The sequence below is a fragment of the Silene latifolia genome, chromosome 9 (assembly GCF_048544455.1).
Source record: "Silene latifolia isolate original U9 population chromosome 9, ASM4854445v1, whole genome shotgun sequence".
NCBI lineage: Eukaryota > Viridiplantae > Streptophyta > Magnoliopsida > Caryophyllales > Caryophyllaceae > Silene > Silene latifolia.
In genome coordinates this window covers 116,192,442-116,207,402 of record NC_133534.1, presented here as the reverse complement: position 1 = coordinate 116,207,402, position 14,961 = coordinate 116,192,442, and the positions used below count along the sequence as shown (strand labels likewise).

Below are 14,961 nucleotides of genomic sequence, written 5' to 3'. Positions count from 1 at the left end.
GGAACCATCTTCCACATTCTACCACATTTTTTCATGAAAAAGAGAATGGGCACAAAAATCGTCAAAATTTGAGTTCAAGTATTGAAATGAAAGTCAAAAAGTTTGCAATTGCATCAAAAGAAAAGAGGAGTAACAAAAATGAAAACTCCTATGCTTCAAATATAAGCACTTTCACTACAAATGGGGTAGCTTTGAAAATGTTCAAAATAAAATGCAAAAAGTTGAAATTGTCAAGTATTGAAATGCCAAACATCAAAAGAAATGGCAAAAAAAAAAGTGTTCTCAAATGTCAAATGCCACAAGAAATTGGGGGAGAATAACAACAATAAAAGCAAACTCCCATATGAAACTCAAAACATATTGATCCCTTTTTCCATCGAATCCACTTTTGTGCATGGTAGAAAGGGGACGACCCTTCATCTTGTCTAGGCAAGAAGGGGAATTCCGCGACCCTCTAGTGTTTCTAACAACATAGGGAGTCTACTCTTGACGAAAGAATTTAACAATTGAGGACAAAGTTACCCTAGCTTGACACAACTTGGAGGTGATTTATTGGTATCCTTCTAGGCTTAGTAGTTTGAAAAAACCGTATCTATGATGGAATCTGTACCCTTAGATTGCTTCCCTTTTAGATAATTTCCGCCTGGCCACTTAGATGAGGAAAGTGGCTATTCATTTTTGAAGTTGCATCCATCACTTGTTTTGTATGTTTTAATGCTTGGATGTATCGCCGTTTTGGCAAGCCCTACCTTGCCTTGCAAGAAGGCATCCTATCTCATGGGTGTCTTGTTGTGAGTTGAAGGGGCGGAGTGAGACCCACTAATTGTCTCACATCGGCTATATTATTAGGATAGTTTAAAAAAAGGTCAAGTTCTAGTCAACTCTTTACTCGGGACGAATAAAGCTTCGGTTTGGGGATGTTTGATGTGACTCTTATTTGTGTACATTTAGTCCCCTAATTGAGCCTATTTTGCATACTATTATAACATTTCATGGCGATTTTATCCGTCAAATGCTTTCTATTCTGCTTTCCTAGTTCATTTTATATGTCTTATAGGAAAGGAGATAATGAGGCGGAATTCCCGTCTCTCGCGCATATTCGGAAGCTTGTTGTCGATCTTGGATGGACTAAGTATGATGAGGAGGCAAGAATGATGACTAAGGATGAAGAATAAAAGAGTATATAGAAGAATAATTGGCTCAAAAGCAAGAAAAAGGGGAACAACAGCTCAAACCGCGTGGGTCAAGCTCAAGTAGAGTGGGATACTCCTTAACCCGCTCGGGACAAAATCAACCCGCTCGGGTTGAGGCTCAGGATGCTCGTTTTTAGCTCCGGACGAGCGGATTGCTTGCCCAAAAGCTATTCCTTGCTACGTAATCCGCGCATATCCTTCGGGACTTGCATTTCCGCACTCAACACTTAGCATTGTTATTTACTAATCTACCCTTGATTAACCTAATGATGTACCACTATATATACTCCATTTGTAATAATCAAAGGATCAACTTTCCTTAGATTAGATTAGGAGTAGATTAGAATAGATTATCCTTTAATCTTTTGACAAAATTACACATTAATCTTTCCTTAATTATTGTTCAAGTTTATTATTGAGTAATTCAAGTTTACTATTGGGTAATTGAAGATTATTGGGTTATTAGTGGAGTATTGACAACTCTTCATCAATCAATCAAGATTTCTTCTTTTATTCTTTGCTTTATTATTTGGAATCATCTTCATAGGTATAATTCTCTTTTACCCTTGTTTAGTTATTGTTAATCACATCATTTATTCATCATGTTTTGCTCTGTTAGTATGATTGACAACCTTATTAACATTTTAAACTTGATCATGAGTGAGTAGTTTCCTTAGCTAGCGTTAATGGGTAATTAAGGGAAACCAACATGGAGAATGATTCATGCTTATTATAATATGTTCACATAATTTATTTGCTTGCTTGTTGTGATTTCAACTTATGCACATGTTATGTTTGATGAAATGCGAGCCTATGAATCCTTGCATTATTTACCCATCACTTATCTTTTCAATGAAGCTTGTAAGGCATAAACCAACTCGAGCCTCATTAGACCATGCATAATGTTGAATAGGAACGATTAAGTCGACTTGTAGATGTTGTACAATCTAATCAATTCGTCTCCGGGACCCAAACCTTCTTAGGGATTTTAAGATATACACTAACTCGATCCCATCACAACAATAAATGCTGGCATATAATTGAGAACATGTTTGTATGATCAACTCCCATGATTCCCCTATGAACCCATGATATCCTAGCATTTTTAGTCATTTGTTTACATCATTCGTTTTGTTGCTTGTTCACTTTCCATTTCTTCTATTAGATTAGAATCATCAACCCTTTACAATTGTGACAACCCCAAGCACAACCATAATTAGATTGAACAATTTGAGTACCCCCGTCCCATGGATCGACCTCGACTTAACCACTTACTAGTTGTTTGTTGAGAAATATAAATGTGTTTGATTGAGAGCCCCAACGACACTCTCATCAGTAGCATCCACCGGTTTCTCAGCCCCCTTACCACATTCTTAAGAGCTTCAAGGAGTGAGGAGTGCATCCTGTTGCTCGATCATGCGAGCTACCTCATTGGTTGTCATCTCGGATGCTTGAACATACGCGGCAGACCACTTTGGTGGTATTTTTAGCTGATAAGAAGCAAGGAAACGTAAGCACAAAAGCCTACGGCTCAAAATAAACATCACCCTCCGCCAAAGAAGCACTCGTCTGAGTACGGTTAGATACTCGGTTGAGTATGGATTACTCGGTCGAGTATAACAAATACTCGGTCGAGTAGTCCACTCCAGTAGCCAACGTCAGAAACACAAAAAACATACTCGGTCGAGTATGCTCTACTCGGTCAAGTACGATATACTACTCAGTCGAGTAGTCACAACCAGAAGCTACTGCTTCGTACCCTCAAACAACACTCGGCTGAGTGCCTGGTTACTCGGCCGAGTACTGCCTACTCGGTCGAGTACCCGCCCTGTTCTGCCGAGTCATGCCAAAAATCAACTACTACTAACATAAACATACTTTACACATACTTTTATACCAAGATATATACGATATGTCACTACCCTTTGAAAGCCACATAATAAACACTTAACATGCCAACATATTCCATGCTCAAAGTTTAACATCAACAAATTCTCGATACATCTTTCGACTGTTGGAATATGTGTCCTCCGACAATAATGCGATCACGACTGTTGATCATGATGATCACATGTTTAAGTCTCATTAAAATGAATACAATTGGGAAGTAATATTGTTACACAACTCGGTCAACATATATCGGTAATGATTGGCTGACTAGAGTTTGACATTACTGTCGTGTGACGGTGGTGATCAGTTGACCCCCTAGGTCATACCTAAAGGGCAATACTCTTAATTGATTATTTAATTAATCGTATAATGTTACGAGTTAATTAAATTACTTGAAAATTGACGGACGATTTTGGAAGTAAAATTTACGTATCATATTGAAATGTGATTAAATAAGATACGGTCTGAGTAATTAAATTGTATAATTACTCGGATGAAATAAATTGTTTAATGTAACAATTAAATTGAATGAATTGATATAAATACAATATGTTGTGATTTATAAATTGGTAAAATTTTTGGCACAAGTAATTATGAAATTACTAAGTCAATTTTTGTATGTGACGTATTTTTATTAATACGTTGATTTTTAATATGATAAAAATACATAAACAAATATATGTGACATGTGACATGTAACATATAGACAATTGACAAAAATAATATGGACATCATATTATGCAAAGGGCCGAAAATTAGAAGGTGTTTTAGCTAATTATAAGTTGTGTGTAATTAGTGGAAAACACAATGATTATAAAGCCACCTAGCCATGCAAGCCTATTGTTCCTTGTGAAGAACAATTTCTCCATGCATTGGCTCACCCTAAAGCCCCTCTTACACGGTTTTTGGGAAGGGAAAATGATCATTGTTTTCTCTAATAATTTTACCTAATAATACTCTAAAATGTTTTAGATTATTCATTCATTCAACTCATCCAAAAAGATAAGTTCTAGAGAAATAAAAATCCTCTCTTTATCTCTCATCAAAACCGAAAATACTTAAGTGTTTATAAATATTTTTGGTTCAATTTTCTACTATAATTAATATTATACTAGTTTTGTAATATTAATTAAATTAAGAGGAGCCTTGGGTATAATACATAGGGAGAGATCTTGCTCTTAGATCTTTGTTCTTCCATTGGAATAGCTCAAGAACAAGAAGAGATAGGTGATCTCTCTTGTGCCCTAATAACCGAAATCCATTTTGTAAGGACATGATTTCTCCTCTATTTATTTTAATGTTTGCATGCATAAGATCCGTAATTAATTTTATGACAACTTATCTAGACATATAAGAGTATGTTATAATGTATATGAATCTACATTTCTTTCAATCGGTATCAAGAGCCACGGTTGTTTGCATGCAAATTGGTTAAAAGTTTTTCCGAGTTATATGAATAACAAAATAAAACTTGTAAAATTTGTGTTATTATGATATATCACGAAATAATTACATGCATGTTAATATTTCTGGTCCTAAAGTGTTTTAGGATATTTTGGTTAATTTTTCGGATTTTTATTGTTCATATTTAATAATAATGACATTTAAATGTGATTTTATGAGTAAAAATGTCATTTTTGGTCGAAAATTAGCTATACTTCGAATTTTCACTTGGTTTTTGGATATGTTGTTACATATATTATTTTGAGATAACCTGTAAATTTTCATAATTTTTGCACTTGTTATGCTCGAAAAATGAATTTTTCATTATTAAATTCGGATTTAAGAGAAAAATAGGTTAATATGAGTTAAATTTCGAATCTGGTCATAGAAAATTTATATGTTGTCACATGCAATTTTACAAGATGTGTGTAAAATAATTGGCTATAAAGAAGTCTTTTAGCATGATTTATGAATTTTTGAAGAAAAATGACATAAATAGTGACATTATTAGTGAAAAATTAATAAAACATAATCTATGACTTAGGAAAAACGTCTAATGTTTCATTTTATTATATTTTTCAGATCTAAATTGAAAAGTTAATGAAAATAATTTTTCCATGTTTTTATGATTATTTTATTAAATATCGATAAACCGCAACATTGTTTTTCCGGAAAATTTTCGAAATTTTTAACCTAAGATTTTGAACATTATGAGTGTCATGGAATTTTTCCAGAATGTTCATGAATTTAAATTTCAAATTTTGAATTTATTTGAAATTTTTGGATTTATTTGAAGTTAAATAGCTTATTTTTGTAATTTTTGGCCCTTTTATGAACAATTTAAGTAAATAAAAGTTAATTATGGTCAAATTATTAGTGAAGACTATATTTTGAGTCCTAAGAGGTTAGGGTAATTAACTTATGCATAAATATGAGTTTATGCATTTTTTGTGATTATAAAATGTTGAAATCACGCAAATCCGTAAAAAAACCGAGTAATATACGATATTGGCTAATTAAAAGGCGATTTAGCATAAAAATTGAGCATGTTCATACATAATATAATGCTGCATTTTCTTTATGATTGTCATAATTTTAATTTATGTAATTTTGAATTATGTAATTTTACTTAGTATGGCCTTAGATTTTAATTGGTATTTCCCGAAATGTATGGGAATATCGATTCGGTTGTAATTTTTATTGTGATCTCGTATCACCGTTTTGTATTTTAATAGATTTATTTTATTTTAGTTACAAATGTATAATAGGAAATTATGTAATTTATTATGTAATTTTATTCATTCCGGAGTTCCTAAAGACGGATTTCTTCAAGAATGGTGATACATAAAGACGGTGTTACATCGAGATGCGTGCCACAACCGAAGTTCAAGGGACCAATGGAGTTGGTTTCCGAATTTGTAATAGATTAATAGTTTTTCTATTTTAGGAAAGGCCATACTAGGATTTATTTATCTTTATGCTTGCATTTTATTTTATGTCACATGCATCGCTAAATCGCCATAACTAAACATGCATTGTCTTATTTTATCGAGTTTATCGACCGTGTCAATTCGAATTATCGTAGTTCACCGCTTTAGTTCACTTAAAACGTGATAGATAATAAATTGACATGACCTCTCGCTAAAACAAACAATTGATACATAGCCTTACCAAATAGTAGAAACCATGAAAACCTATTTCGCGAGGGAGTGCACTCGGCCCTACCGGGTACAAACCTTGTTACGTAGGGGAAGTGGGTGATGAGTGTTAATCCACCGAGTTCATGTTAATGAGGGTTTCATCGGCCATACCGTGCCCAAGTTGATGTGGATTTGGATAATGGACACATTTATTCGAAATTTGGATTGAGCTCAACGGAAGTATTCGCGACCGTAGTTGCATGTGTTCCGGGCTATAGATAATTATTAGAGTAATTTTATCGACCAAGAGTTCTAAAAGTAGAATCGATTAAAATGTTAATCCACCGAGTTATATTGATAAAGGTTTCATCGGCCATACCGTGCCTAAGTCGATATGAATTTGGGTCTTGGAATCATTTATCTAGTTGGGTAGAGGTCACTAGAAAAATGCATAAAACTTGTTTAAATCATACATTTTTACGAGTATAATTATAACGACAATTGTTTTACTCCTTATATTTTGTTTTGTAGACCACTTCTTATTCATAACAAATGGCAACACCAACTCCTAATGCTACACCACTCGCTACTTCATCTTGGCTCCGATCCTTTATGGATCGATGTAAACTTGAAAAGAATGGGTCAAATTTCTCCGAGTGGGATGCCCAACTCAAATTAGCCGCCGAAGGTGACGACAAGCTTCGTTACCTTACCGAAGCCTCTCCACCCGAACCCTCCACTAGGTCCACCGCGGCCACTAGGGAAGCCTATGAGGTTTACCAAAAGGAGTCCGCCGCAATGAAAAATGTCTTAATATTTGCGATGGAGGCGGAACTCCAAAGGAGAGCCTTCAAAATGGGCAATGCTAATGAGATTTACTCCAAACTTGTGACCATGTTTTCACAAACTCCGCGGATCGTCCAATATGAGGCGGCCGCGGCATTCTTTGATCTCGACTTCAAAGAGGGCCAAAAGGTTAGCCCTCATGTGCTCAAACTCATGGAGCTTGTCGAGACCTTGAAGATTCAAAAGGTTGAAATCCCCAAAGAACTCATTGTAGATAGGATTCTACACTCCTTGTCTAAGGTTAAGGCGTATGTGCAATTCCGGGTGAATTTCAACATGCAAGACAAGGATGTGTCTCTTGAGGAGTTGCACAAGTTACTTGTGCAAGCCGAGAGGGACATGGGGTTAAATGTGAACCCTCCCAAGGATGTGCTTAACATAAGCACAAAGAGTAAGGGAAGTTCAAGAAGAATGGGAGAAAGGGTAAAAAGCAAGCTCCCACATTCACCAAAGCTAAGTCTTGTGAAGCTAGCACCTCCAAAGTCAAGAAGGGTCCTCTTGACAAATGCCATTATTGTAATGGCATGGGACATTGGAAGAGGAATTGTTCCAAATACCTTGGTGATATCAAAACTGGAAAGATCACTCCAGTAGGTAAATGACTAACCTTCTTTTATGTTTCTAAATTCAACTATGGTATTATGATGCAAAGTTGTGATAATGTATCTCCCTTTTTAATTGAAAATAGGGCCTCCACCAAGCAAAGACAAGGGAAAAGAAAAACAAGCATGATAAACCATGGAGAAGCTAAGGATAGCTTTTATGGAGCCTTGTTTTTCATTGTCTTATTTTAAGTTATGTTTTGAATTTTAGAACTTTAAGTTTCCGTGTTCGACATGGAAAGGTATTTTGGATAATGGTTTGTATTTTGGATGATAGTGACTTGGTTTGCAACCCAAGTCACACGTTTTATCATTTATCCTTTATGTTCTAAAATTTCATCTTTAAATTGCTTGTGTTTTGAAACATAAGATTATTCACGTAAAGTGATCTAATAGACAAATATAATGACCGGTTTCATTATATGTCCACATGCTTAAGGCTTGTGTATGATCATTTATGAAGCAATTTTGAGTCTATGAACTCTCTTAAAGGAATGTCAATCACCAAGAACTCATATGAAATCAATAACAATTAGTCAACCTATGAAATAGTCCTCCTTATACTTCAACATCATTAATTTGTGTCTCATATGCTATCTTTGAATAATTAGTGTATTTATTCTAAAGATAGAGTGGGAGAAAAATAAGGAACACAACACACAAGACAAGATTAAGATTGTGTACTTGTGTATATGAAGATCTACACAAGAGAGAATGATTTGAATGAAGGTATACCTAATTACATAGTATACCAAATAGATGAGATCTATAGTCTCAAGTTAGTTCTAAATGACTTAAGAGACCAAGTGAAGTAATCATAAGAGTTTATTCTCAAGATAACTACACGAGGAGACCAAAAGAAGTTTTGGAAGAAAAAATGACTAATGTAAAGTCTTAACAAGCTTATTGACTTAGGTTATGAATCATTTGACCAATAGTTTCAATCATGAGTTTTACTTAAGAGCCTAAATGAATCATAGTAACATACTAGTTATGATCAAGTCGCAAAGATTGATATTCCGATATCTTCAATAGCCAACGTTTTAACCACGCAAATGTCATTGTTTAACCTCGCTATGAAATGGTTAAACCTCCTTCCGAAAGGGTATTCCGAAGGACCTATTCTAAATATTATTTGTATTTGAATAATGACATTGCTACACATCATTATGACATAAGTGTGTTAGAGATTTAAAATCTCTTTCCGTAAGGTTGAGATGAGACCACTTCAAAATAGGCATTTTGAAAGGATATGATGGGAACATATATGGTTTTATCCTAGTAACTTGGCAAAGCAATTTATAATTATATTCTTGACAAATTTCGATTGAGAAGTCAATTTCGAGATATGTAGAATTGAGTGGGAGTTAGGAAATTCTCATGTGATGACATGGAATTTAGTGGGAGTTATCATCTTTTGAATTTTTACGACTCATCACTCATTAAAGAATGACGAGCTAATACCTTCCTTCATAAAGGAAGATTTGAGTTTTCAATTCTGGATGAAAATGGACAATGATGAATCCAATTATACCATGGGATGTTGGATTAGTATTAAAGAGATACACATCGTATCAACATATACATAGGTTATTCATATGAATGAAAATGGGATTACCATTAGCAGTCATGGTAGTTCATTGAACCTGAGAACTGTTGATCTCATGATTGTTAGTAACTAATGTTTCCGCCATTAGAATAATCATGTACATGTCCAATTATAAATCATATGCATAAGAGCATGATGATAGACTTGGTAAGCCAAAATAGAAACGTCATGAATTCTCAAGTAGAATCCGATGAGCGATTTCAGTGTTTGACGGAATGTTCTATTGTGTGTCAAGAGGTTGCACATATTGTAGAAAATCCGAACACATGTGAGGATTTATGAGAATCCCAAATATTTCAAGCCTAGAAAGAGAAATGAGAAGTTTTGGAAAGATGGTTGGTTGAATAAGAAGTTATTCAAAGATAATCTTTCCTAGTTAAGCTAGGACTTATGAGAAGTACTAAGCTAATAATCTTGTCAATTGTTACAAGATTCTACAAAACATATACCTAGTGCATTGTGTATGGATGGAATACTTGATCGTACAAGTTGTATTGTTCATCGCAAATTCGTTCGTTATGAGATGAGCGATGAGAAAGTTCTTTCAAGTTAAAGAACCAAAACCAAGGTCGAGAACCTTGATGTGTACTTGGTAAAATTCATGGTATGAGAACATGAATGTGAAGGAAATTGCAAGTGTAAGAAGTTTGAACACATGGACACGTGAGATGTTAAACTTCTATTGCAATCAATAAGTGTTTACACTTATGATAAACATCACAAGGTTGTAATATGATATTGACTACCCGAGTGTGATGTCGACATTTGTCGTTTGAGTTATCATTAACTCACTTTGTACATTGTTATATCCAAACGGGTTGTAGAGACAATTGAACCCCGTTAAAGTGAACATGGATTAACATTGTTTTTGCCCATAGTTACTTATATGAGGTGACGTCTCGAAGTGACTAGAGTGTGATGCGATTGATGGCAAGTTCAAGTGCCATAGAGTCATGTGAGATGACTAGTCGATCACATAGGCAGACTGTTAAGAACATTTTGTCGGGCCTAATGACCGCTTATAGAGTTCTGGCAAATTTATATAGCCTGGTCGTGGCGAGAGCTACTATAGTATTCAAAATGAGTCGATTCTTTTGACTAAAGACTATTCTTCTAAGATGGCACAGTTTCAGATTAACTTTGATTTGTGTTACTACGACCTTCGTAAATGGGGTCTAATGGGCATATTTTGGGTTATGATGGCTGAGGCTGGTCGAAGGGAATGAGTGCAATAGGAATTGTCCACCCCTAGTCAGGGTTATAACAATATCTCAGGGCCACTCGAGGAGTAATGAACTGGAAATGCGTGGCCACGCTCGGAAGGTATCCAGTGTGGATAAATCCGGTCAATCAGTTATTCTCCAGATCGAGGAAACCACTCTCGATATGATCACTTGCAAGTACGACCTGAAAGACACCTTGCATTGAGTGGGAGATAGTAATAGGACAAGAGAATTGGTGACGCACACTTGTCGAGGACAAGTGGGAGATTGTTGGAATATGTGTCCTCCGACAATAATGCGATCACGATCGTGATCATGATGATCACATGTTTAAGTCTCATTAAAATGAATACAATTGGGAAGTAATATTGTTACTGTCAACTGGTCAACATATATCGGTAATGATTGGCTGACTAGAGTTTGACATTACTGTCGTGTGACGGTGGTGATCAGTTGACCCCCTAGGTCATACCTAAAGGGCAATACTCTTAATTGATTATTTAATTAATCGTATAATGTTACGAGTTAATTAAATTACTTGAAAATTGACGGACGATTTTGGAAGTAAAATTTACGTATCATATTGAAATGTGATTAAATAAGATACGGTCTGAGTAATTAAATTGTATAATTACTCGGATGAAATAAATTGTTTAATGTAACAATTAAATTGAATGAATTGATATAAATACAATATGTTGTGATTTATAAATTGGTAAAATTTTTGGCACAAGTAATTATGAAATTACTAAGTCAATTTTTGTATGTGACGTATTTTTATTAATACGTTGATTTTTAATATGATAAAAATACATAAACAAATATATGTGACATGTGACATGTAACATATAGACAATTGACAAAAATAATATGGACATCATATTATGCAAAGGGCCGAAAATTAGAAGGTGTTTTAGCTAATTATAAGTTGTGTGTAATTAGTGGAAAACACAATGATTATAAAGCCACCTAGCCATGCAAGCCTATTGTTCCTTGTGAAGAACAATTTCTCCATGCATTGGCTCACCCTAAAGCCCCTCTTACACGGTTTTTGGGAAGGGAAAATGATCATTGTTTTCTCTAATAATTTTACCTAATAATACTCTAAAATGTTTTAGATTATTCATTCATTCAACTCATCCAAAAATATAAGTTCTAGAGAAATAAAAATCCTCTCTTTATCTCTCATCAAAACCGAAAATACTTAAGTGTTTATAAATATTTTTGGTTCAATTTTCTACTATAATTAATATTATACTAGTTTTGTAATATTAATTAAATTAAGAGGAGCCTTGGGTATAATACATAGGGAGAGATCTTGCTCTTAGATCTTTGTTCTTCCATTGGAATAGCTCAAGAACAAGAAGAGATAGGTGATCTCTCTTGTGCCCTAATAACCGAAATCCATTTTGTAAGGACATGATTTCTCCTCTATTTATTTTAATGTTTGCATGCATAAGATCCGTAATTAATTTTATGACAACTTATCTAGACATATAAGAGTATGTTATAATGTATATGAATCTACATTTCTTTCATCAACTACTGTCACGTTCCACTTCTTTCATCATTTCATTCAAACATGCACAAGATTCAAGTTACAAGTACCACACATACATGACTCGACATACAACAGTTTCCCCCATGTGACCGGCTTGAGATCGTAAGGGCCTTAATACGACTTCAGGACGTCTCCCAAGTCTTTGCGGTAGCTCCAAAAAACTCTCCCCGGGTTCATTTTATTTAGAATCCCTAATTCATTGGTTTCATTAGTTTTAGGTGCCAGAATCGTCGCTCTGATACCACTTTGTGACACCCCCACATGTCAAGGTGCCTTACCAAGACCACCCTAGCATGAGAGACCGTCACCACCTCGGTTGCCCGAGGTCAGTAGATCAAAGTTAACAATCCAAACACAATTAATAAAGTATAAATGATTAAAGTTTACATGTTCTCCAAAACCAAAAAAAAAAGTACAACTGTGAAAGTTTAACAACTAGAAATGAAAGCTAAGTCTCTTGACGACGAAAGCTAGACTCGAGTGATGACTCCCCATGACTGCCCCAAAGCTAAAGAACTGCATCACCTGTCACAATCTGCTCACCATCCCTGAATGGATCACCACAGATTTTATAAAACAACAACGGGGTTAGTTACTGAATAATCAAAGTAAGACAAGTACAAAAGGCAACCAGCTGATCATTATCCACCTCCGGTCTCCCGATCTCACACAGTAACCGACACACACTGAAGTGTGTAGTCCTGCCAGATTACCCATCGCAACAGGTAATCCTCGCCGCTAGTGGGGGACTGCAGCCAATCCCCACCTTTTCCCCGCTCATCACGAGCGATAACCATGTCCCTTAATGTGCACATCCTCTCCCGTGGCGGGTTACACGGAGGGCGAACTAGGGTGTGAAGCCACTCCCGCAAGTGACTCCACTTAACAATCATCACCACAACCACACTACCACCAACACTCCCACAATGATCAGCAGACAATCAATCGTACACAATACAATACAATCTGAAATCAATTAAATAGGAACTGAGTAGGGAAACCCTACCTTATCGCAACTGCACAGAGACACAAGCAACGCAATCTAGAATGGCTCCTCTACGAATCCTTCACCTAGCAACAATCACATAAACAACAATCACCATATGCGAAACCCCTTTTCCCCAAGTCACAATTCAAGCCAAACCCTAAAAGATTAATCAATGGAATAATGAAATCAAGGACTTACCGACACCGACGATAGAATGAAAGATGAAGAAACTTGCTAACAATCACACACTAGAGAGAGATTTGGAGAGGAATACAGCGTCGTTGAAATGTTTAGGTTTTGTAAAATGTAAGTAGAAACTGATAAACGTGTTTTATATAACTCTAATCATCTCTAAATTAAACCGCGGAAATAACATCCGTCAGACCGGATACTTAGTCGAGTATAGAGTTACTCGGCCGAGAACCCTCTACTCGATTGAGTATTCCACATACTCGGCCGAGTATTCTTGGGCAGTAAGCTGTCTAGGATACAGGACGCCCCTTACTCGGCCGAGTAGGCCATACTCGGCCGAGTACCCGCTTAGGAAAACCGTAGTATTACACAAATCTTGAGGGCTTTCCCCTTTATAGCGCACCTTTCCACTCTTGGATCTTCACATCACTTGTTTGTTTCTCCCAAATTTCGCCGTACAACTCGGGTTCCAAAGTCAAGTCTCCCATGGTTTTTCCCTTTCGTATCACATGGATACACATTCCTCGTACTTCTTCCTTCAACCTTACCATGGACAAGGCAGTACACAAGGAGTGCACCGACTTCCTACTCAAGGCATCAACCAGCACATTAGCTTTCCCCTTATGATAGATTATCTCCATGTTAAAATCCCCAATGAGTTCAATCCACATCCTTTGCCTCATGTTCAACTACTTTTGGGTGTAGATATACTTCAAGCTTCTGTGGTCGAAAAATACCTTAAAGGTTTATCCATATAAGTTGTGCCTCCAAATTTTCAAGGCAAAGACAACGGCTCCCAATTTTAGGTCGTGGGTTGGGTAGTTCTCCTCATAGGTCTTTAATTGCCGTGAGGCATAGGCAATGACTCTACCATTTTGCATAAGCACACATCCCAAGCCATTCTTTGAAGCATCAGTGTATACTTCAAAATTCTCACTCCCTTCCGGGAAGGCTAACAACGGGGTTGTGGTTAGGCGCTCCTTTAGGGTCAAGAAGGCCGTATCGCAACTCCTATCCCACGTGAAACAGTTCTCTTTTCTCATCAACGATGTCAAGGTTCTAGCAATCTTGGAGAAGTCTTTCACGAATCGGCGATAGTACCCGGCTAGACCTAGGAAGCTTCGAATTTCCGCTACATTCTTGGGTGCCACCCACTTAGACACGGCCTCAATCTTGGTAGGATCCATGGCAACTCCTTCCCTTGATATCACATGACCTAAGAAACCCACCTTCTCTAACCAAAACTCGCACTTACTAAGCTTTGCATAGAGTTGGTGCTCCCTTAAGGTTTGCAAAACAATATTTAGGTGCTCCTCATGCTCTTCCTTGGTCTTAGAGTAGACCAAAATATTTTCTATGAATACCATCACGAATTTGTCCAAGTACGGACTAAACACCCTTTTCATGAGATCCATGAAAGAGGCCGGTGCATTTGTTAACCCAAATGGCATCACTACGAAATCATAATGCCTGTACCTTGATCTAAATGCGGTCTTTGGGATATCCTCATCCTTGATCTTCAACTGGTGATAGCCCGATCGTAGATCAATCATTGAAAATACTCCGGCTCCACTATGTTGGTCAAACAAATCATCGATCCTTGGTAAAGGGTACTTGTTATTGACGGTGACATTATTCAACTCCCTATAATCGATGTATATTCTCAAGGTCTCGTCCTTCTTCTTTACAAATAGAACCGGTGCTCCTTATGGTGAAACACTCTGTCTAATATAACCCTTATCTGCCACTTCCCAAAGTTGCTTCTTCAATTCCT

General features: G+C 36.2%; 1 protein-coding gene across 1 annotated transcript; it reads right to left on the bottom strand.

The window, feature by feature from the left end:
* Positions 1-13,847: 13,847 nt before the first annotated feature.
* On the bottom strand, positions 13,848-14,740 carry LOC141601501 (putative mitochondrial protein AtMg00860). Its single transcript, XM_074421788.1, has 2 exons — positions 14,111-14,740; positions 13,848-13,907 (listed from the first exon to the last, which is right to left on the bottom strand). Exons 1-2 carry the CDS (start codon positions 14,738-14,740, stop codon positions 13,848-13,850), a joined length of 690 nt encoding a protein of 229 aa, XP_074277889.1.
* Between the last annotated feature and the right edge of the window lie 221 nt (positions 14,741-14,961).